A 25,090-nucleotide genomic window follows, 5' to 3' on the forward strand; every position below is an offset into this window, starting at 1 on the left:
CGGGCTCCCTGCTCGGCAGGGAGTCTGCTTCTCCCTCTGACCCTCCCCCTTCTCATGTGCTCTCTCATTCTCTCTCTCTCAAATAAATAAATAAAATCTTTAAAAAATAAATAGGGGCGCCTGGGTGGCTCAGTTGGTTAAGCGACTGCCTTCGGCTCAGGTCATGATCCTGGAGTCCTGGGATCGAGTCCCGCATCGGGCTCCCTGCTCGGCAGGGAGTCTGCTTCTCCCTCTGACCCTCCCCCTTCTCATGTGCTCTCTCATTCTCTCTCTCTCAAATAAATAAATAAAATCTTTAAAAAAAAAAGGAAAAGGCAAGCCACCTGTTTGGGGTCTATCACACCATTTAGCTCTAGGAAATATGAGAACTATTAGAAATATTAGCAAAAAAGAAAGGAAAGGTAACCACAAAGGATATCTGCCACTCTGTATGCTCAGCCTGCTGTATCATTATCTCTATGATAACCACACCAATTTCCTAATTTTTCACCAACTTCCCCCTGACTCTCAGGTTGTGCAATTTTGGTGGGCTATCTACCCTATTACCACTGGAGATGGGAACATACCCCAGCTCTGACCAGTGATAGTCACCTCCTTGACCCCCCCATGGTAACTGGGTCACTAGTAACCAGTGAAGAAGGACCTTAGCTAGCACCAGTGGGAAGAAGGCTCTCTTTCCACGGTCGTTGCTAAGCCTGGGGATGTAAGCCTGGGGCTACCAGTGCCATCTTGCTATCCCAAGGCCAGAGGCTGCCTAAGAATGAATGAAGCCGTGCAGAGAAAAGCCAGGCAAGAGAAGATGACAGGAAGGTCATCACTGACATTTTTTGAACACAGATCTAGGGGTGCCCAAGGCTAGAACTATCCACGAATTTTTCTGTTATTTGAACATATAAATCCTCACATTTGCTTAAATTTGAGTTAGTATCTAACTTCCACCCCAAAGAATCTGACTGATACAGTAATTAATCCTGTAGAGTTTAATCCTAAAGGAGTTATTTAAAAAAGCAGTCCATGAAGTACTTTACTGAGTTCTCTTAAAAAAAAAAAAAAAAAGGAAGAGTTAGAATATGTGAGATGCTGGGAAACCACCTACATTTCTCACACCAGCAATTCTATTGGATCAAATACATATATGTATGAGACATGAATATATGTGAGACAACTGCACTGTGAGATTTCTGTAAACAGAAGGGGACCTTCTATTTATTATGTCCCCGATCCTTCACCTTCACTTCTCCATCAAAGAGTCAAACAGTCATTCATTCTTTCAAAAATGTTCTTAGTAAGTGCCCAGCATGTGCTAAGCATTATGCTAGGTACTGAGGATATAAAGATAATTAAGACATCATTCTTATTCTCAAGAAACTAGCAAATAATTATGATCCAGTGTGACAAATGTGAGAAGGGAACCAGGGGGACCTTCAGAAAAGATGAAAGCTTAAAGGATGAGCACACATTTGCCAGGTGGAGAGAATAAGTGCCAAGGGATAGGCAGAAGTGCAGGGCAGCTAGGACCGACAAGCTTGAGAAGTAGGCTGGAGCCTGCTGTAGGAGCTGTCTGACTGCCACGCTGAGGAGTCGATCTTATCCTGAAGCCAAGTTCAGCCTGTAGAAGTCCCTGAGTAACATGCTCAGATCTCTGTGTCAGAAAAGGAAGCCTGGTGGCAGCTGGAGGGGATAGGGACTGAAGGCGGGACTCACTAGGACCTGTGCTTGTCAATGGTAAATGGCTGTGGGACTTGGATGGAGAAAAGCCAGACGAAACTAGAAACTAGGAGGCAAGTATCTATGGTTCTAACTCGAAAAACAATGAATGTTCATCCCATACAGGTGACTTGAGAAGAATTCTGGTAAAGACGATTATCTGCATCTTAAACGACAAAGACAGAACAAGAGTAATATAGGGAGATGGTAATACATGGCTGTGCTTTCCTCAGACTCTGGGTCTCATCTCCTCCACCCTAAGTTCTTTTTCCAAACTAAATTCCATCCATCTCATGACTCGGCTTTAGGGAAGGGCCTCTGCTTCACATCTGCTGGTGACCCTTGGGGCCCCCTGTGGTATGGCATCCCTACACTTTTTTTTTTTTTTAAGATTTATTTATTTATTTGACAGAGAGAGCGAGCACGTGTGCACAAGCAGGGGGAGTGGCAGGCAGAGGAAGAGGGAGAAGCAGGCTCCCCTCTGATCAAGGAGCCCAGTGTTGGGGCTTGATCCCAGAACCTTAAGACCTGAGCCAAAGGCAGACACTTAACTGACTGAGCCACCCAGGCATACCCTACACTTTTTTAATACTTTATCACTGACTACACCTCTCTGAACCTCAACTTCTACGTCTGTAAGATGGGAATACTGACATTTACCTCAGGATAAGGACCGAATAAGACAAATTCAAAGAGCACTGCACAGAGCCCGGCATGTGATAAATACTCAATACACAGAAACTGCCACACTCCTGCTAAAGATGAGGTCACTGCACTGCCAAAGACACACTCACACCTACCAGCAGCTTTTCATTTCCAGGGACTTCCAGACCCTACAGTTAATAGAATTTTGTGATAAGAGCAAGGCAGAAGCACTTTACTGGGTAGTTAGAGCACATGGACTAACACCAGCGCACTAACTCTGAAGGCCTATTAGTAATCTGGTCAGTCTGCAGTGAAGGGTGCTGGGCAGAAGGGGAATGCATGTTCATGCTCCTGGATGCAGAAATGCAGTGTGAATCCTGCTCCTTCTCAGTGAAAAGGTCGTTCTATTGTCGCCCCTCCTCTAAAAGCTGGGCAATGTTTTGTGACTGAAGTAAGAAACTCAGGGGACTGACACATTTGTTGATGATGTGGCTTCCTTATTCCTAAAGCCAAATCTACAGAGACAGCTTGTTTATAGAATTTCCCACTATCCTCTTTAACCAAACCCTCTGTGGACAAGTTGGGACTTGGCTACCAATGGGCCTGGCTTAATTGTTTGTGCAAATGAGCAAACTCAGGAAGAGATGAGAGAGCCATAATGCAAAAATCCAACAAGATTGGGCGGCTGTACACTGCTTCAGCATCTCCATCCTCAACCCACCCACACAGAGCTTTGGGTGCCAGAGGGGCAAAGCTGCGGAGTTTGCCAACACTAAAAAAAAAAAAAAAATACATTTAGTCCATTCAGGGCAATGATTCCAAACCTACCTTAGACCAAAGATATCTCTTGAGAATGTAATGACATTGAGCCTCCCCTCCATAACACACATACATGCAACCTTTGGTATACAACCCCTGGATGTTCAGGAACCATCCCTGCCCCCACCTGCAGGCCCATCTTGGTCCCACAGGAATTTAGAGGAACCAGTTCACAGGGCTTGAAAGAAGAGGTAGGAGAGTCAAGAGTTTCTCTTCTCGGGGCTCAGTTTTCTCCAGGACACAATTCATTGCCATGAATGCCACCTCTTCACAAGGAGACGGCTGATGAACGAGGGGAAACAGCCCAAACACTGATCTGTCTGCAGTGCCTAACTCTTAGGGGTTATGGAGCACCTTGGAATCTTAGGGGTGTCCAGGATGCTAGGTACATTAAAGTCAAAGAGGATGCTCTGGAGGTGTGGGGTGGGAAGGGCGACAGTCACCAGGGTCCCCTGGGAAGCAGCAGGAAAGCCTGTTCTCTTCCCCTCAGCTCCACCTAGTTCTCCCATTCTCCTTCTTCACTTATGCACAGACAGCAGATTCCTCGGGTGATCTGTACCCTATCCAAATGGTTAAAAATAATTTGCTAAATACCTTCCTAGATGAATTGAAATCCAAGACCTTTTTGAGCCTTTTCCAGCCATCCCTCAAAGGGTGAGCAGGGCTGAAAGTCATGCTCTTTCCTAGCTGAATCCCTGAGTCAGACTTCTGCCTGTCAGTCTTCTGATGTCACAAGTCAAACTGTGCCATGGAAAGCTGAGTAAGCATCTTTAGGAAATAGAAACTCAGCTGTAAGAACACAGGTATTTCCAAACGCAAAACATCCCTGCCCGGTCTCTAACTCAGCTACTGTACGTAAATTCAGCCATGATACTGGGAGGGGAATTTTTTTTAAAAAAACAGGAATCAAGGGTGAAAAGAATAACAACAAGGTACCAGTCACTATCTTAGGCAAGACACGTAAAGTGGTAAAGAACACATATAAAGTATTTGCCCTTATGGGGATTCTATTTGAGTGGGGGCTGGAGTAGGAGACAGGAAATAAACAATTTCAGATAGTGATTAAGTGCCATATAGAGAATAAAACAGGGGAAAGGGATAAAGAATGGCTGAGGCACTATTTTTATATCCATTTTATAGATGAGGAAACTGAGGAAAACAGAAGTCAGGTGGATTGTTCAATGCTTCACAGCTAGCAAGCAGTGAATTTAAAACTTAGGTCTGTCTGATTCCAAAGCTATTCCTAACCACTAACCCATGCTATCACTTCAGCTTCCAGAGAAACCAAAGAATCTGAAGAACACAGAAGATGACAGACCATCCTTATTTTTAAAACTCCCTCTCTAGGCTATCAGCAAAATTCTAAGATCTATGAACTCAAAGGAGTGTACCACAGCTGCCATTTTGATGCTCATGCAACTAACATTTGAGATTTTCTACATGATATTTAACATACTTTAATCCTTAATGCCACCCTCTGAGAGGGGGATTACTCTTCCTATATTTGATACAAGAGTTTAAGTAACCTGTTGAAAATCACAGAGCTTATAAATGTGGAAGCTGCAATCCAGGCCTCGTGCCTCTGAGTGCATTGCTTTTTCCATTACACCATGCTGCCTTCCAGAAGACTCCCCAAGGAGCTACATTTTTCTCCCACTGGGAGACAAGGCAGTAACTAACTTGGCAGCGCAGACAGAAAGGAGTGACTGTTTTGCATCTCTGCCAAGCAAGCATTCATGCCCTTTGCAATATGAATTGGATACAATACCCAACCAATCTTTAGCAGCTAAGCATTCTAGAATTTGCTGAAGAATTTTCTCACCTTCTCCATATGGGGTCCAAAATTAAGAGGGGGAAAAGCATATTTATGTCTCATTCAGAATTCAATAAAGCAATAAATCCTTCAAGGCTCTGGCGAGTTTCTCTAATCCACTGTAATCATGTTTCCTTGTATAACAAGTCTTGTGATGTCTGTAGCACTGTCTCGCTATAGTAACGGCAGCCTGAATGTTGGAGTTCTTCTTCTTGTGCCTGGGGGATTATTCCATTTTCCACATTAGGAATAAGCCGCAGACTTTAGGTTCTAAAACAGAGCCAGAAATGCTGACTAGAATCCGGATGCCCAAAATATACTTAGAACTAAATCTTACTGCCCTCTGTGAAAGACACAAATGAAAAGAACGTACCAACTTCTAGAATACTAGTCCAGAAAGCAAAGTTATGAATAGAGCCAGCATGGGTTCTGCTGCAACTCAGAGGCTCCTTAAAGCTACACCGAGACTTTCCAATCATCTCCTCTACTTTTAAAGTTTTTTCCCTGGCTTTTTTTTTTTCTTTTTAAAAGCCAAACATACTCGGGAAGGAGGATGTCCTATAGACTCATCCTAATAAATTGGATTTTCACATACCTCTAGAACTTTCTGGAGGTGTCCTTTTACATTAAAAAAATTATTTATGTTTTCATGGACTGATTTGAGAAATAAATGATTTTTCTCTATGGTTAAGCACTTCTAATTGTTATTAAGAGAAATAAATTTATTAAATTCTTTAACGGAAATAAGTTGTTTAATCCTAACAGTTTCCCCAACAAGGCTGTTACTATTTCCATTTTACAAAGTCTCAAGATGCTGCTACTATTGCCCAAGGTTACACAGCTAGAATTTTAATACAGGGGATTAGACTCCAGAACCTCTTCTGGAATAAAAGGTAAAAGCCCTCTCCCTCACTACAGAAGAGCCATTGCTTCTAGCTACTGGCTGTCATCAAATCTTTCTGAATTAAACTTGATTTCCATAGGAATAACTTTCTTCTTGCATTGTTTTTTCACTAGGGGGATATTTAATTAAATGGTATAATTACAAGTCCATCTGGCATTCCCAGGTTTTGGAAAGCATACACCCCAACTGGTGGGAGCAGAAATGTGCAGGTGTTCTAGAAACTAGCCTACTAGCTGGGAGCATCCAGCCTCCGTGGGTACCAGATAATGTTTTAACAAGAGAGTGCACAGTTAATTAATCAGGAGAGTCAATGAAGGGAAAGTCGGTTAGGAAAGCTTTATTGACTATATAATATTTTTTTAAAGATTTTATTTTTTTTTTGAGAGAGAGGGAGAGCGCTAGAGAGTGTGCATGTGTGTGCACAAGCAGGGGGAGGGGCAGAGGGAGAGGGAGAGTCTCAAAGCAGACTCTATGCCAAGCGTTAGCCCAATGTGGGGCTCGATCTCACAACCCTAAGATCAACACCTGAGCCAAAACCAAGAGTTGGATGTTTAGCCAACTGAGCCACCCAGGCACCCCGAATATATAATATTTTTTAAAAGCATATTATGCCTCTTGTTTTTCAACCTGTTCTCAGTCATTCCTCTCAGGATGGACTCTCAGGTTTGTTCAGACACCTTTAGTTATTATTATTATTTTTTAAGATTTTATTTATTTCTCAGAGAGAGAGAGAGAGAGAGAAAGAGCACAAGCAGGGGGAGCGGCAGGCAGAGGGAGAGAGAGAAACAGGCTCCCTGCTCAGCAGGGAGCCTGATCCCAGGACCCTGGGATCATGACCTGAGCTGAAGGCTGACACTCAAAGGCCTGAGCCACCCAGGCGCCCCTGGACACCTTTAGTTTTGAATGCCCAGCACCCTCGGGGCTTCTAGTAATGGCAAACATCTTCTGATAGTGACTGCTAACCATGCTCCTTTATAGACCCTGCCTCTCTGGCCCAACTAATTGGCCCCAAAATGAGCACCAGACCTAAGCCAGGCCCTGGGTTTTCAATCTGGGACCCAAGAGGCCAGTCCATGTCAGGTGACTGCAGCTATGAATTAGGAGGCTCTAGAGCTGCCAGCAGCCATGTTTCCTGTCTTGCGGAAGAGGCCTGTCTGCAGCCACAACCCCTGTTCCTGTTACTCCTGAACTGCAGCTTTTCCCAAGGTGTTTCTGATCAACGTTTCTTTCAGTTGTGTGCAATGCTTCCGTATTTCTGTTTGCCTCTGGTAATTCAAGTTGGGTCTATTTCACTTGAAACCAACAGAGTCCTGAATAATTCAGAAATGGTACCAGGAATGTAGAGCTGAAAGTAAGCAAATGCAGAAAAGTGTGAGACGAGGCGGGAGGGGAAGCCACAGAACCTCCCACATCTGGGGCAGAAAAATTCCCAATTGCTGCTACAGGCAGTAAAACAATCAGTTTAACGAGGCCAGAGGTTTAGGGGATTGAGGGAAGCATCAGATTATTGGAGGCACTGTCTACTTCTTGCAACCCTTCATAAGGGGCAAGAAAGAGATGCTTCCCTGAAAGGTGGCCCAGTCAGAAGCAGGTAAGGACGGCACAACTAGTATGTAACACCTTAAAGGGAGACCTCTTATGCTTCTGGTCAGCAATCTGAGTCTTTTTTGAATTGCAAAGGTTGATTTTTTTTTTTTTTTCTTTTTGCTGCAAGCTGAAGTGAACAGTTGTTTCAGAAATGGTGGGAGTCTAATAAATGGACAGAAATCTATGGGAGGAGCGAGGGCTCTTAACAGGAAGTTAACAGTGCCAGGAAGGCTCTGAACCCAAATGCAAACTGAGGGCAGGGACCCAGCAGAAGTCCTTAAATTGAGTCCCAGAGGATAAGCAGAGGCTCTTAAACAGCTTTTTTAAAATAATTTTTTTAAAGATCTATTTTTTAAAATTTTTATTATTTATTTATTTGAGAGAGAGAAAGGGAGCATGAGCGGGGAGGAGGGGCAGAGGGCGAGGGAGAAGCAGACTCCCCACTGAGCAGGGAGCCCAATGTGGGATTTGATTCCAGGACCCTGGGATCATGACCTGAGCCACTGACTGAGCCACCCAGGCGCCTTTTTTTTTTTTTTTAAGATTTTATTTGTTTATTTGACACACACAGAAAGAGAGAGAGCACAAGCAGGGGGAGCAGCAGAGGGAGAGGGAGAAGCAGCCTCCCCACTGAGCAGGGAGCCCGATGCGGGGCTCCATCTCAGGACTTTGGGATCATGACCTGAGGTAAAGGCAGCCGCTTAACCAACTAAGTCCCCCCAGGTGCCCTCTTAAACAGCTCTTAGAGGCACTGGCTTCCAGTTAGAAAAAGAAACCATAAGGACTGAGTAGGTTTTATTTTTTTATTTTTAAAGATATATTTAGTTATTTATTTATTTAAGAGGCAGAGCGAGCAGGGGGAGGGGCAAAGGGAGAGGGGGAGAGAGAGAATTCCAAGCAGACTCCATGCTAAGCATGGAGCCTGACGTGGGCTTGATCCCACGACTCTGAGATCATGACCTGAGCTGAAATCAAGAGTTGGATGCTCAACCGACTGAGCCACACAGGTGCCCCTGAGTAGGTTTTAATGGCTGGACCTCTCAAGTTACTGGGAGCTGTCCCCTGGATTCAGATTCCACATCTTAGAACAAGAGCATTGGATAAGATTATCTCCAAAGTATCTTCTTGGTTTTAATCTTTTGTTTCTTGATGATTAAATATAATATAAAGCTTTATTAGTTTCTTAAAACCACCAAGGACAATTCTCCTCATTCTAAGCATTAAATGTAAAGGTAAATGTAGGGGTAAGAGAGAGTAAGCACTTGCTTGTGAGTCTTTGCTCAATTCACTGTGTGATCTCACACCACAAATTCAATTTCCTCACCTGCAAACGGGGATTTTAGATACCTGTCTTCACAAGGCAGTGAGAAGGGAAAAATGAAAGCCTTGTGACTTCTCTTAAGAGAGAGTATGCTGTAGAAATCCCAAATAGGATTAGGGCAAAGCTCTTTCTAAATACAAAGATTAGCCCCAAAATGACTTTATTTGGGGTTTTTTGGCCCTCGTGAAGCCATTTCTGACCCCAACCACTGCTCTCCATAGTTTTCATATGTCTACAGACAATGTGTTTCCCAGTGGACACAGAACTGGCCTGCGGAAAATGCCAATGTTGCCTTATTCCTGGCATTTCTGATTTTCCCTTTGAGTGTCCTATTTCACCTGTCCGGTACTGGCTCCCTATTTCCCTGGCTTTATCTTACCCAAAGGTCATTCAGCCAAACTTGTAAAATATTGATCCAACATGATGGATTAATTTCATCCTCTCTTCCTGGGTGTGTAACTGCTCTTTGAGACTCAAAAGAAATGCCGTAGTAATGGTGGTGCTGTATGTATTCTGAACATGATAGTGACAGAAACAACGGGAGATGTTGGTCATGCCAGGTGGCTGTCAAAACACACTCCCTTACAGGCTCCATATACATGGACTGAGTTCGGGTTTGGACTAACTGGCAGCTTCTTTGTGAAGCCTGTCTGCCCTTCCCAGGGATAGACAGCAGCTCTTTCCTTTGTGCTCCCACAGCACTTTCTAAGAATGCTTATTATCTCACTGTATAGAAATTGTTACAATTTATAGGTCTCTGGTTGGAATAAAATTTGTGGAGACAGAGACTTTGACTTACTCATTTTACTACTGTGTGTCTTGTACAAAGCAGGAATTCAATAAATTTTTGTAGAATGAATTAATGAATTATGTGAATCACTACATCCTGTTCTCCTCTCAAAAGAAAAGTAACCTCAGAAGCCATGCAGTTTAGAGGGAACCTCTGATCCTGAACTAGATTATAGACAGCAAAGACACAGACTTGTGCTTGTTCAAGGCAGATGTTACTACTCAGCCATGAACCTCTCTCTCATGACATCTGAACCAGGCTTGCGAACCCTTCTCAATACAGTTTTCCAGGTGGGCACCTCCCCTCCTGGAGCTGACTGATTTAGCATCCCTGATGTAGATTAAAGATACCTTGGAATGAGAGGACACATGGCTGATATATGATGTTCTTCACACCAACAAGGAGATGTGCAAAGCAATGCTACACTGTTCTTTGGAATTCAAGATGCCACCTTAAAACAACATGAAAAGAACCGTTAACTCAGAGAGCAAAGGACTGATCCACCCAGTTATGAAGCACTGCAGCTGCCTATTTTGTAAACTGGTTCAGAGCTGAGATGCTGTGTAACTGGTGGTGAGTTAAATCTCCGTGTGATTTCAGAGATGCAAGAGGCATTATGGTGCAGTGGTTAAGATCACAGACCTCACTGTGTTCCTAACCCACGTGGCTATTGTGAGGATTTCATGTATTAATATAGGTAAGGTACTTAGAAGAGTGTCTGGCACAAAAGCACCTTAAGAGTAAGCACCAGCTGCTATTATTGTATGTGGCCTGGCTATAGGCTACCAACCAACCAGTAAAATAAGGTTTGGTCTACGTTGGCTCTCTTACTCACGATTCAGTGGTTTCTTTATCAACTGATAGCTATTGCTTTGATAAGAGGCTATTAGAATAAGCATGGCAGGATGACAAATTGTGCTTGCATTTTCCTTTTCTTCCCCAAAGCAAGTTACACTGGCTGTTGTCAGACAAGGAGAACAAGGTAGCCCATTACCTCCCTCTTGCTTTGGCTGCCAGGAACCATGAAGTTACATTTCACGTTCAACTTTGGAAGCTTTCTTTAAGTTTCCTAAAATAATGACTTAAAACAAAAACAAAAAAACAACTTGGTTCTTGTCCTTTCTCATTCTAAAGGTTTTCAGGCTTAATTATTTTGAGCATAACTTTCTTATTACATCTTTCTTCCGAATCAGGCAGAATGTACATAAATATAAAAACATTTATTTGTCAGATTCTTGGTGAATGTCAGCTAAGACGTGTCTGAGATGATACACTATATTTTTATGTATCACGCATAACATAATCATCTTGGAATATAGGGCAAACCTCATGTAACATTCTGCAGGGATATCAGAAAGGCTTTCATTATGTTGACACTTTACTGTAAGTGATCATCATTAAAAATGTCATTCCTCCTCCTTACCCTGAGATCACTGCTCTTAGGATGAAAAGTGAAGCTGAAGTCAGAGAAGCAATCAGCTAGGCTGAAGAGAGCAAGATTATCTTGTTGAAACCCGTTCTCTTTTTCATCTTCTATCCTGATTCACAGAATCAAAGAGCTTACTGACGAATTTTCTAATATTTTTGGAGGGCATGGAGACCCAGAGTGGAGAAGTGACTAGCTAAGGTCACTAAGTGTTTAACAAGCTCTAAGACCCAAATCTGAATTCTAAGCCGGTGGTCCTTCTAAACTACCAAGATGCTTCTCTAGGCACTGAAACAGAAAATGATGAAATCTGCTTTGAGTAGCCAATTTAAATGGAAACTCTTAAAATGTTACTATTTCACTGTAGCAAAATGGAAAGCTGTTTTGAAAACATCAAGGCAAGAGTTCCATGAAAATCAAAGTTCTCTGGGAAATATTTGTTGCAAAAAATTCATTTACTGTTAAGGCATTTAACATGTGTCATTAACTTAGAATTATGGGCCAATTCCCAAACTAGGAAATCAAATCAGTCATTCAACCAATACATACCTACTGCTGACTTACTCTGTGCCAGGTCCAGAGACTAGACTGTCCTTGCTATCGAGGAGCTCCAGGTCTCGGGCAACTCTTCAACACACATGATACTTCTTAATCTCTTAGGTGTTCATGACAGACATCACTAATTCAATATATGACCATCTTTCCTGATGAGCTTGAAATTGGCCTCAAAAATCCTTCCCAAGAGAGCCCTCCATGTGGCCATGAGCAAGTGATAAGAGAGGTACACGAATTTATGTTATCTCTGCAGTAGTATAGTTACTATGTGCTTATTAGATGCTATGCAACTGGAAGTCCTTATTGTATGCACTAGAACGCTAGTTTCCCCACTCAGAAGAGCAAAAGAACGTAAACTCTTGCTTTCATTTAGCATTGACTTAACTCCTGGGTGGAGTTCAATTATTTTAGGGTACCATAAGAACCCTTGATAAGGGCTCACTGAAGACCAGTTATGTCCCAATTAGAGGCATTCCTCTTTGACTTGCACGTTACCTTTCAGCCTGGGAAGCACAGCCCTCCATCTTCTGTCCAACATCACCCACGGCTGCCATCTGCTGCTAGAGAATCAGACAGAGCTGTCTCACCCCTTGCTGCAGAGCAGCTGCTTATCACACCTAGTGATTTCACCAACTGAGAAAAGAACCAGTTTAGCAACAGTGCCGCCTGGTATAGTTCTTCCTGCCAGCAAGAGTTTGGGATAAAGTACTTCTGATCTTACTCTTTCAAGGTGGACCCAAAGACAGATGCAGGGCCTCCGTTTTATAAGCCTAGCGTCTTTTCTCCCCTTTGTTAAAGCTGTTTTTTTAGGGTCTGATCAGGGGAGAAAAAGCAGGAAGCTCTCTTTTCCTTTTAATGGCTTTTATCACATCTTTAAACATTTTAGTTATCAGTGATAGGTGAATAAAGGCCTTGAGAAGCCCTGCTTCCTGGAGGTATGTTATTACTCCACAAAAGCTGACCTTTCTCCGCAGTGGAGAACAGTGCACAAGTGCTGTCTGCAAGGAGACAGGTTTGAAGCTGCCCTTCCTTTGTGCCCCAAAGTACAGCTCCCTCAGAATGTGCAGACCTGTGGGGTGTTGTACACTGATCATCTGCATCTGCAGGGAATTCACCTCCAATAGCTGGGCCTCAGGGAGACCAAATACTTTAGAGAAATACAGATGCAGCACTAAGAGAAAAGGGTGACATAAATTAGGCTTACACAAGGAAGAGAATGCCATAGGTCTCTACTTTCCATTACATTTTCCAGTCCTAAAAGTGACTGTGTTTTTTTTATTAGGTAGACATGATGGTAGGTACTGGGTGGAGTAGCAAGAAAAAAATAAGGCTTTTTTCCTTCCCTCAAGGGTTTAAATTTCCTAAGTAAGGCAAGATATAGTAATGATAACTAAATACTATGCGATTTAAGTATCAGAATATATAATGTTGCCCCCAAAAAGGCAAAAAACACAGAATTACCATACAACCTAGCAATTTTACTCCTAGGTATATACCCAAGAGAAGTGAAAATGTATGTTCACATAACTTGTACACAAATGTTCATAACAGCATTGTTCATAATAGCCCCCAAAATGGAAACAACCTGAATGCCCATCAACTGACAAATGGCTCAACAAAATGTGGTCTATCCATATACAGGAATAGTACCTGACCTTAAAAAGGAATGAAGTACTGATACATGGTACAACATGGATGGCCCTTGAAAACATTATGCTAAGTAGAAGAAGCCAGTCACAAAAGACCCGCTGCTGCAGGATTCCATTCATGTGACTTGTCCAGAAAAGGCAAATCTATAGACACAGAAAGTAGATTAGTCACTGCCTAGGGAGCTTAGAGGAAATGAGGACTGACAGCTAAAGAGTACAGGGTTTCTTTCTGGGGCCATGAAAATATTCTAAACAGACCATGGTGATGGCTGTGTCACTCTGAACATATTAAAAAAAAAAAACACTTTATACTGTATATTTTGAATGGGTGAATCACAGGATATGTGAATTACATCTCAATAAAGCTGCTATTAAAAAAGACAGTAGTACACACAATGTGTATAGGCTCAAAGGAGGGATAAAGAGTTTCTGGCTTAGATGGTTTGAAAAGAGGTACTTACGTTTTGAGGAGAAATCCTTAACTGAAAGCGGGGTGGATGGATAGGAACACAGTACAAGCCAAAAGGACAGAGATGCTCTGGACTTTAAGTAAACCAGTTTGGTTAAGGTGGGAGCCTTCAGTGGGGGAACTGGGGACATGAGGCTGAAAATATAGTTGTGGGATGCCTGGGTGGCACAGTCAGTTAAGCATCTGACGCTTGGTTTTGGCTCAGGTCCTGATGTCAGGGTCGTGAGACTGAGCCCCGTGTTGGGTTCTGCACTCAGTACGGAGTCTGCTTAAGATTCTCTCTCCCTCTCCCTCTCCCCCTCCCTGCTGCTCTCTCTAAAATAAATAAATAAATCTTAAAAAAAAAGAAAATATAGTTGGTGTCAGCATGGGTGAAATCAGAGGGGTGGATACCAGCCCCTGGTGAGGGCAGAATCCATTCAGCTCTGTGAGTGTTGCTGGCTTCCAGGTCAACAAGGAGCAAGCAGCACGCTGACAACCTCTGTCAGCCTCTCCTATAGCTGTCAGGAGAAACGGATGCCACTGGGGTAAGGAACTGCTGGGAGGCTGTTTCCATTTCTCTTCAAAATGAGTCTTGCCGAAGTCAGAATCTGCTTCAGACACCCTACTCTGAGGAAAGGGATGGTGAAGAGCTGGATGTGGGACATCAAAGGGCAGAAGAGGATCACTAGGTGTCTGGGAGCCACTTGCCAGAAATTGATTTCTCTGGTCCAGGCTATTTTAGTATCGCCATCATTATGGTTTGGCACATGCAAGTCTTACTGGGTTAAGAGAAGGAATGAATTCTGTGAGAAATTTTAGGACTTTACTACTTGAGTGATGTTCCACTTAAAAATCAATGACTTATTTCCTGAAAAGGCTCTAAAAGTCAACAAGGCATTTTAAGTATCTTCAGTTTCCAGGTCTAGGAAATGCTAGTTCCTCTTGCCTGAAAGAACGTTTATGCACACCTCACTTTGTATAATGTGTGGCTCCATATGGTAATTTTTTTCATTAAACCATGACATTAGAATTTATACATAAATCATTATACATGAGAGAAAGCTGACTTTTCATAAATCACTCCTTTCAGTAAGCCAGACTATTGTTCTATATGTTGAGCTATTGATCATTTCAAAACAAACATCTGCAAAAATACAGCTTCCTGGAATTATGGTCTGAGTCTTATGTATGTTTGTATTCTCTACAGTAGCGCTGTCCAATAGAACTTTCTGCAATGATAGAAATGTTCTGTATCTGCACTGTCCAAGAAAGAAGCATTGAACACTTGCCTTGTAGATCGTGTGATTTAGGAACTGGAGTTTTTATTATTTTGTTTAATTTTCATTAACTTAAATTTAAAGAGCCACATGTGGCCTGTGGCTGCCATATTGGACAGTGCAGCCCTATAGGATCCAGAATAATACATTTGTTCCTCATAAGTGTTCAATAACTGTTCAACTGAAAGAAAATTTGTGCATAAACAAATACTGAACTTCTTCTACATGCAGGCACTCTGCTAGATGTTGGGTATGAGTGAAACACTGCCCCTGAATGAGTTAAAACTCATGCAAGGGACAGCAAACTTGACCCTGATTAACTCAAGCTGAACCCGAACTTTTTGGCTCACATGCCTGGAAAGACCAGGATAATGGTACCTTCAGGGCAGCTTGGCTGATTAGAGGATAACACCATGACCATCCTTGTCCTCGCCCTTTCCCTCCTCAGTTAGATTCAGCTCTCTTCCATGTGTGGTCTCCATGCTCAAATTGGCTCTCCACTCATAATCGCTAGAGAGCTGCCCCAGCCCAGAGCTCACACTGGCAAAGCTCCAAGCCCTGACCCCAGCTCCTAAGCCAAAGGCTCAGTAGATCTCATTGGTCATGACTGGGTCAGATGCCCAGTTCTGCACCAATCATCACGGCCAGGGAAATATGATGTACTGACTGACCTGGGCCACAGTTACACACTCCAACCCTGAGCCAAGGGTGGAGCCAACTCCACCAGAAAAGCACATGGGATGAAAGTAACGTCCTAGATGGTCTCTCAGAATAAAACCAAGGTGATCATTAGGGAAAAGTAAATTTTGCTAAGCAGCAAACAACAGACATCCATTGTAGTCTCTGAAGAGCTCCGTGTTTCCCTATGGAAATCTTAAAGAAAAATGCTGTTTGGTCAGATTTGCAGGCCAGATAGTAAAGAAAATACTGTCTTAAAAGGAAAAGCTCAATTTGCAAGATCCAGGTTGGAATGACAGTAATGTTTACTTACACGGAATTTCCTTTGATGTTTACTTTTCCATACCCTAAAACCCTTGTGGGGAAAGTTACATCTATGAGATCTAGAAACCTTTAGGAGGGAGCAGTCAGCTGACCGGGGCCTGCTGTCTGTAGCCTTCCCTGCCTGACTCAGTCGGGGAGTCCAGATGTCTCCTTCTGTGCCCTCCTGTCACTGAGCATACCGAGGGTATGCTAGACCTTAGAAGTCCTGACATGTGTGGATGCAGGCAGACCAGACGCAATGCAGCCCACCCAGGGAAGGGACATACAACTGCCAGTTCACACAATGCAATGTGAATTGTCTATTTTCATAAGGGCTACTCCAAGAGAGATTATTTGTGGGCAGGATGACTCACGAGAGACACAAATGAATTTGCCCCACAGAGAAGACAAAGAGCTTGGAACATCACTGAAATGAGAAAAATTAGCCAAAACAGCTGCAGCACTTTAGGGCCTTTTAAATAGCCTCCTTCTGTCTACTTCTCCACCCCTTTCTAGCTGTTCCCTCTCTCTCATTAAATACTGATGAGGCTTTGCTTTTGTTGGCTCCAAGGACCAGCCGAAGCTGGGAAATTGTCTTTTTTAGCAAGCATATCTTTTTATCCCTGAGTTTTCTTGTATTATCTTTTGTGAAGATGATTCTGGATTACTATGAAACTTCTTGGCTTATTTTTAGGTGGAAAAAAAGTTAATAAAGTTTGTGGACAGGACTTTCTGCATTTCAAGGACATCCAGTGCTCAGGCCCCATGGCAAGAAGGTCCATGACTCCCTCTGCTCTCCCCGGGAATCCACAGACCTCTCAGCCCCCTCAACATCGAAGTGACCACCCCTCCTTCTACTGTACAGTGAATGTTCTCATCGGATTGTGGCTCTCTAAGCATGGTGGAAATCGCTGCAGATACTCCATGCTTGGTAAGAAAGGAGGGGCTGTTTGCAATATCCTCTCTGGGTTTCCCAGATTGCTCAGTTCGGCAGTCAGTGGGCCTATCCCCTACCGGACTGGAACTGGGCCTGCGGGAGCCCAGGAGACTATGCACTTCCAGCATGCAAGAACTGGGCCTCCCTTGGTTTGCCCACTGGCACAGAGTAGGTGCTTATTGAATGCTGGTGAACTGTGGAATATTATTGGTAACTTGGAGATTGACTGTGCATAAAAAATACTAAACAGAATGCGTCTAAACACTAATATCTGTAATACTTGCTGTTCCAATAAAGTGTTCAGCTCTTTGACTTTACCCGGTAAACCTCAGTCCCCCAATCTTAACAAATTCTCTACCCTAAGGTGACTCAACTTTAAAATGCTCTTTATTATGGGTATCAAGCCTGTGTAAACTAGTTAACTGGTTATGTAAATGTAAACTAGTTAACTGATTCTCCAGTCCTCAAGGGCTAACTCCAAAGGACTCTAGTAGATCAAATTAGCGTAAGTTAATTTGCTTTTCAGAATGCCCCTAGTCTTTTCCCTACCATAGTCTGCTTGATGTCTAGTGGGCATTTTTTTTTTTATGAGAGTCACCTTCCCATTCATTTTTAAATGAAATTTATTGAGCTATAATTCACATAACATAAAATTGGCCCATTTAAAGTGTGCCATTCAGTGACTTTAGTATATTTACAGAGTTGTGCAACCATCATCACGATAGAATTCCAAGACATTTCATCATCTCCAAAAGAAACCTAGTACCTATTAGCAATTATTCCTTTATTTTCCCTCAACTCTCCCCCCTCCCCTTAACCCACCACCACCACCAGCTCCTGGCAACTATCAATCTACTTTATGTCTCTACAGATTTGCCTATTCTGGATATTTTATATAAATTGAGTATCATTTATTTTTTTTTAAAAAAGACCCTTTATTGCATTTTCTATGTACAGCTCTCACACCAGGTGCTGGAATCACAGACTTAACTAAAATCCAGTGCCTGCCTTCCAGTTACTCACGGTTCAACAATTGCTGAGTGCCGAACTCTACAGTGTTTCCTCTTGGGCATAACAGCCACATGCATATTAGCTGGCAGAGGCCCTTTGTACCAGTGGGATACTCAGGCCAAAAGGCCCATCACTTCCCTTTGGGTTCAACTCTACTGGGTAGATAGTACCCAGTGCTCCATCTCACGTGCTGATTGGGCCTACAAATGTCTATCCTTACTCCTATTTGATCAAGCACCTGTACCTGACCTGCCCTTTTCAAAAGATTTGGTCTTTAGCAGACTCAGACGTTTGGGGTTATTTTTAAATGCACCCAGCTTGCCTTTTCCTTTCCACTGAAACCAAGGAGTAGAGAACAAACTGATGGTTAGCAGAGGGGTGGTGGGTGGAAGATGAGTTAAATAGGTGATGGGGATTAAGGAGTGCGCTTGTGGTGATGAGCACCAGGTGATGTATGGAAGTGTTGAATCACTATGTTTTACACCTGAAATTCGTATTACACTGTATGTTAACCATACTGGAATTAAAATACACACACACACAGACACACACACACACACACACACACACACACCTCTCCCCCCCACCCCCACCAAAGGAATATTTTTCTCAAGTTTCCAATAAGGTATCTGGGAATTTCCTGTGTGATAATGACCGTAGTTAGCATATCTGAGGGGGGGGCGATATACTGAGGTCTCTCTGCACATCTTGAAAATAAGGTTAGCCCTGCAGAACTGATATGCCCTGGAGGACATTAGCCATGTGTGGAAGTTAGTCATCTGAAGAGACTATAGAAAAGCAGTTGAAGAGATTGGGAATTTCCATCTTCAATCAAAGTGACAAAGGAGTGATATCTGGAGATCTATTTTAATTAAGAAAGCTACAACCTACATAACTCTAGAAGATAGTTCATAGATGGTAACAGGGTCCATGTGGATTTTGAAAAAGTCTCAGAATTCGTGCAAGAATTTGTTAATGTCTCTGCTGCTGTCCAGAAATTAGCGAGGTGATCTCACTGGAAAGCAGATCCCTGCTGTACTTGGGGTATCACAGCTCCAGTGATCATGAAATCTTGTGATCACCGTCTCGCCAGGTACATATGGGGAGTGGCAGACAGAACAAATTAAACAGCCTCACTTATATATCAAACTCTTATGAGTTTAGCTGTTGGGAATTAAACCCTGAGAGTCTTCATGCTCTGGCAAAACCCAGTTTCTGACTTGAAAAGGTAGGACCCATAGACCATGATGATTTATCAAAGCACAAATCTGGAGAACAGAAGTTTGGGAGGCATGGCCAAACATACAAAGGTCTGCCATTTATAAGAGGAATCCAACTAGCTATAGGCAGGCCCAAAAAAGCAGTAGTTAAGAACACAGGCTCTGGAGCCAAACTACTTGGCTCCGACACTTACTAGCTACGTGAACTTAGACAACTTAGCTGTATGCATCTCAATTTCCTCCTCTGTAAAATAAAGTGGTTGTGAAGATTAAATGAGATAATCCAAATAAATGCTTAGTATGATATCTGGAACACAGTAAGTTCTCAGAAGTTAGCCATCATATCATCACTGTCCAAAGAAGACAGACCACCCTGTGAGAGGGGGAGCCCCCCAGAGTTCAAGTGGAGGCAGAGATTTGTCAACTGAGGGCCAAATACAAACTTAATTCAAGTCCAGGACTTCCAATTAGATCCTCTGCCCCTCAACCTCCTACATACAATTCAAAACAAAAACGCTATCTCAGTAGCTGATGTGTTGTTCATGTAAAACTTCCTTTTTTGGGGGCGGCATTCAACCCATGTATACCTTATGTGCAAAGCAGCTGTTAGTCAAAAACGATAAGGGGGCAAGGTGGTCCTTGTCCTCAAAAAGCTGAACATCTAACTGAAAAGAGAGGATCAGAGAACCACACAGTGATGCAGACATATATGTTGGATTTAGGCCAACCATACATTTGGTGCTTAACTTTTTATTAAAGAGCCATAACCAAGAGAAGGCTCAGGGAAATCACTCTATTCTATGGAACATGACAAGCTAGTTAGTATACTAAACTAAAATCAATCACATTCTCTCTCCCTCCATCTCTCAATCTCCTTCATCTCTCTCTCTCCCCCTTTCTATTCCCTTCAAGGTATAGCAAAGTAGCCTGATGGCTCTGGGACCTTCCAGTCTCAAATGCTCAGGCTCATGTGCTGGCCGGCCCATGGCAACAGCTGGTGAAGGTGGACAAGCTGCTTCCATGTTGCAAGTTCACACAGGACTCCCTGGCAGGACACTGAGGCTAGTTTTTATTTTTAACTACTGCTTGAATGCCCTTCCGCCTCTCAACTGTAAGTTCAGGGAAGAGAAGGAAAGTGGGCTTTCTTCATCATATGGCATGGGTAGGCTCTCACATATTTATTGACTGAGGCAGGTTCATCCCATGGCTATTACAAGTAACATCTGTAAGAAAAACCACTGATCCTTATTCTCTTAAAGCATCCCCCTCTCCCCACCCTGATGGGTTCTTTTTGTGACATTCCAACCATAGTTCCGGGCTTCTTTTAGGTTCCACAGGATCTGGTTGCTGCATTTTAAGAACATCACTCACCTATAAAACTTCAGGTAGGGGAGAGAGGCCCCTGGGTCTGCCTTGCATTTTGTGGACAAACACTCAGGACCAGGGAACACCAGGAGGCTCCATTCATGTTGGAACAGTCACCAGTTTACTGATTGCTCTGTTGCCTCAAGAAATTCATAGCACCTTCGGGCAAAGGAACAACAGTGTGGTGTTTATTGAAATCTACATCTGGTAGCAATTTGTTCAACAGCAACCAGCTTTCCCCCCTCCTTTGCTTCAGTCAAATAATCCACAGGGGCCCATAATACCCCACAACTGTTCATTTGTGCGAAGCCTGTATTGTGTCATTTATGTTCCTAATTACAGATCTGGGTTTATCAACAAGTTTCAGCATGGTAAGTAATTTTTTAGACTGCAGAGGAGACTAAAGGCCCATATCTTGAGGCACTGACACTGTTACTGACCATCAACATCTGGACTGAAAGATGAAGTGGCACACTGGCCCCTGTCCACAGCTCCCCTGTCCCCAGTTGGTTGGCAGAGGCAACCAGAGCATGACCCTTCCCCACCCTAGGAGGTGTGGCCTTACCATGCTGTGTGGGAGCTTGGGAGAAGGAATAGCTGAGTGTTAACCTAGAATTAGACATTTGTGTACTAGAGAGAAAGGGAGAACCCCTATGCTTCGATCTGGGAGAAAATTCTTTCTCCCTTTGAAGGCTGGTTGTGAGGGAGACTGAGCAGCTAGTTTGTTAAGGGCTCAATGAATAAAGAGTGCTTAGGGGTACCGGTGGTTAGGTGAGAAGATGAGGTAAATTCAGAAAGCAGAGTAAGTCAAGCTTGGGGGGCAAATCTGGGGACTAGCCCCTCCTTTGGAGGGAACAATGCTGCTCTCACCCTAACTAACCACATGGTTCTGAGGGAGGCTGCCAATCCCCACACCGTGCCTGTGGCCCAAGCTGGCCAGTCACGGCAGCCCATCCCTGTCTACTGCAAGTGGTCCAGAGAAGGCATATATATGACTCAGGCCAGGTCAGTCACAGTCTGTGTCCCAGGGTTTCCCTTTTGGAGCCACCGGAGAAGATACTCCTAAAGGAAGAATGAGATTTTGGAACTGCCTGAGGCTTTGTTTTTTGCTAAATGGGAAAGAAAGAACCTGTTTGCAGAGAGAGAAAACAGTGCCAACAAAGAGGGGCAATAAAGAGAAAGATGGTTGTGACATTAAACCCCTCTATGTAGAGTCCCTGGAGCCAAGATTCCATGGCTTAGCTATACATTCTTCATATATGTTAAAGCCAATTTGAGCTTTTGGTTTCTGCCATCATAACCTGGGTCTAGATGGCTACCAAAGGCGTTTCTCTGAAAATGATTGCTATGATGACCAACTGAGTAGATGCAAGTAAACACTCTGGAAAACACGAGTGCCACACAAGTGTCAGATATTGATCACATACAATCACATGTTATTAGAGGCAGATGGGCACAAGAAAACATGGCTGACTGGACACCAGGAGAGGGGTTTCTTAAAAAACTTCTCATTTGGGGGACTTTTGAAGACACACAGAGGTACATGGAATGGTACAATGCCCTCTTGCAGTACCAATCCGTAGCCCTAACACCCACTGACCCACGCGCACTCCAGGAGAGCAGTGGTTTTGACCCACTCTTCCTGGAGCACAGCTGGTTCACTTCGTGCCTTGGTTCTAGGCCTGAGCAGCCCCTTGTCTGACTGGAAGTGAAAGTCTGGCTTCTGGCAATGGGATAGAATCTTATATCAAAAAACCAAAAGTCAGGAATTCATGAGTTCAGCCTTATGAGGCTGTATTCGGCCCAGACACCATAAGCTGACATATGCCTCATTCTTTCAAAGGCTCATTTATGATTTCTTAGCATTGTCTTTGGATGTGTATTTTGTTATGACAGGTATCAACAAGAGAAAACCGTATTAGTGTTGTAAGTAAATCAGCTACAAAATTTTTTTTTTGAACACTGACACTACCTTTCCTTTTGTGGACCAAATTAAGGAGTGTCCTCCTCTTTTTTTTTTTTTTTAAAGATTTATTTATTTATTTATTTATTTATTTATTTATTAGAGAGAGAGAGAAAACACTAGCAGGAGGGAGAGAGAGAGAGAGAATCTCAAGCAGACTCCGCGCTGAGTGCAGAGCCTAATGCAGGGCTCAATCTCACAACCCTGAGATCATGACCTGAGCTGAAACCAAGAGTCAGATGCTCAACTGACTAAGCCACCCAGGCGCCCCAAGTTTCTTCCTCTTTATAACTCATTTACAAAAAGAGATTACAGTTCGACAGAGAAATAGTCCCCGGGCATACCTAATTTAGGGAACACACAAGGAAGATGATTCAAAGACTATTTTATCAATATCATGGAATGTTAGGTTGGAAGGGATATAGAAATCTCTAATTCAATTGAATCAGACTTTCTAGTAGAGGTATGCTTTAAACATCGATATTTTTGAAATGACAATTCGAATAGGCAGCCAGGGTTGAGAACCATCCCTCTAACCCAGTCAATACCTTTATTTAGTGTATGAGGACACTAAGTCGCAGAGATATGGAACTCTAAGACAAATAGTTCGTTGGGATTAGAACACAGTTCTCTGGGCTTCACTGTATTTTTCAAGTGAATAACTAGGCCATCCTATTGTGTTTTAACAGGGGCTACATTAAGTGGAACATACAAGAATTTTTAGAGTTAAAATAGAGAAATAAACCATCAGGCAAGAGGAATCCAAATAAGTAATAAACATAAGCTGTTTAACCTCACTGATGATTAGGAAACTACAAATTTTTAAAAAAGCATAATGTCATATTGTTATACATCTAACAGATTGGCAAAAAATTTTAAATATGACAGTACCAGGATTTTGGCAAGGATATGTGGCCACAGAAACTCCCATATACTACTAGTAATGACTTAAATTGGTACAATTTAATTGGTACTGAAAGACAGTTTGCCATGATCTAAAAATGTTGAAGATTCACATTTTCCACGACCCAACAATTCTGACCTTAGTTATATAACCTAGAAAGTGCATTTTCAATAGGGGTAATATTATTCCCACAAAAGAACAAAATTTGATTTTTGATAAGTGAAAAAATCTTGACTATCACAATGGCTTGTAGCCTTCCAAAGCTCAACTCTACCCAACAAAATCCTACTCTTTAGGATTAATTAATTTAATTTGAATTTATAATTTTTAGTTTAAAATTAATTAAGTTTTCTCCTTAGGAGAGGTAATAAAAGAAAAAAGGCTGAGAGACACTGACCTAGAGAAATGTTGCATATGTAGTCCAGGAGATATAAATATATATATACACATATATATATACAAAAGAATGCTCTGACCTACACTCTATAATAGTCCAAATTGGAAGGACTACAGGTATCCATCTACAGTAGAATGGGCAAACTACAGCATATGTAAACTATAGAATACTATACAGCAATGAAAAGGAACAAACTTCAGCTGCACACAACAACATGGGTAACCTTCACAATGGTGAGCAAAAGAAGCAAGACACAGAAGATCATATGGGGCTTACTTCCTTATATAAAAGTTCAAAGTCAGGCAAAGTAAATTATATCATTCATACACCCAACTGAAGCTGTCAAGTAAAGCCAGGAAATAACTATCACAAGAGTCGGAAGGGCATTTACCTCGAGGGTTGTGATCCAGGAAGCCAAACATGAGAGGGGTGAAAGGGAACGTTTTATTTTTTGACTGGATGTGAATATGATAATCATTCTTTTGTATACATAATGTTTAATGCTTTCTTCTGGCTTATGTGATAGCTCATTTGAAAATATTAAGATATAGGGGCGCCTGGGTGGCTCAATCGGTTAAGCGTCTGCCCTCGGCTCAGGTCATGATCCCAGGGTCCTGGGATGGAGCCCTGACTCAGGCTCCCTGCTCAGCGGGGAGCCTGCTTCTTCCTCTCCCTCTGCTGCTCCCTCTGCTTGTGCTCTCTATCAAATAAATAAATAAAATTTTTAAAAAGAGAAAATATTAAGATATAAAAGAAAAAAGCAGGGGAGAAATCTCTTGATCTTTGCCAATTTCATTTTCCTAAAGCATTGTTTGGATCAAGTCATTCCTTTGCTCACACGTAATAATACAAACTGCCCCAAATGTACATGGTTCTTTCGGACTTTCATTTATAGAATCTCATGTGTACCCCAGCCTCGGTGGGAAGAAGACAGTTAGAAACCATTTCTCGGGCGCCTGGGTGGCTCAGTCGTTAAGTGTCTGCCTTCGGCTCAGGTCATGATCCCGGGGTCCAGGGATCGAGTCCCACATCGGGCTCCCTGCTCGGCAGGAAGCCTGCTTCTCCCTCTCCCACTCCCCCTGCTTGTGTTCCTGCTCTCGCTATCTCTCTCTCTGTCAAATAAATAAAATCTTTAAAAAAAAAAAAAAAGAAAAGAAACCATTTCTCAAAGGAGGTTGGTACTTTAGAAGGGCCAACAGGAATACCAGGCAGACCCCATGGGGAAGGAAACAGGACTTGACCAGAAGGATGAGCTTGACCAAGTCTTGAGTGGGGAGAGGACAGGGCAATGGAACAGAAGTACGCATGACAGAACTGCAGAGAACACATGCGGGCATGCGAGAGACAAAGCTATTCAGCTATCCTTTT

At 42.8% G+C, this 25,090-nt stretch overlaps 1 protein-coding gene and 1 long non-coding RNA gene across 2 annotated transcripts in view; both read right to left on the bottom strand.

Moving 5' to 3' along the window:
- The window catches only part of LOC115941195 (uncharacterized), a 39,018-nt gene extending 26,897 nt beyond the window's left edge, over positions 1–12,121 (bottom strand). The window contains exons 1-2 of the mRNA XM_081802558.1: positions 12,063–12,121; positions 11,010–11,124 (exon numbers count right to left, since the gene is read on the bottom strand). Of these exons, the coding sequence (XP_081658684.1) occupies positions 11,010–11,124; positions 12,063–12,121 (174 nt within the window). The remainder of the gene's footprint in view (positions 1–11,009; positions 11,125–12,062) is intronic.
- LOC145721894 (uncharacterized) overlaps positions 1–25,090 on the bottom strand; it is a 119,067-nt gene that overhangs the window by 76,515 nt on the left and 17,462 nt on the right. The gene's annotated exons all lie outside the window — the stretch shown is intronic.

Source organism: Leptonychotes weddellii, chromosome 1 (assembly GCF_054177405.1).
Source record: "Leptonychotes weddellii isolate Sample4059 chromosome 1, ASM5417740v2, whole genome shotgun sequence".
Classification (NCBI taxonomy): domain Eukaryota; kingdom Metazoa; phylum Chordata; class Mammalia; order Carnivora; family Phocidae; genus Leptonychotes; species Leptonychotes weddellii.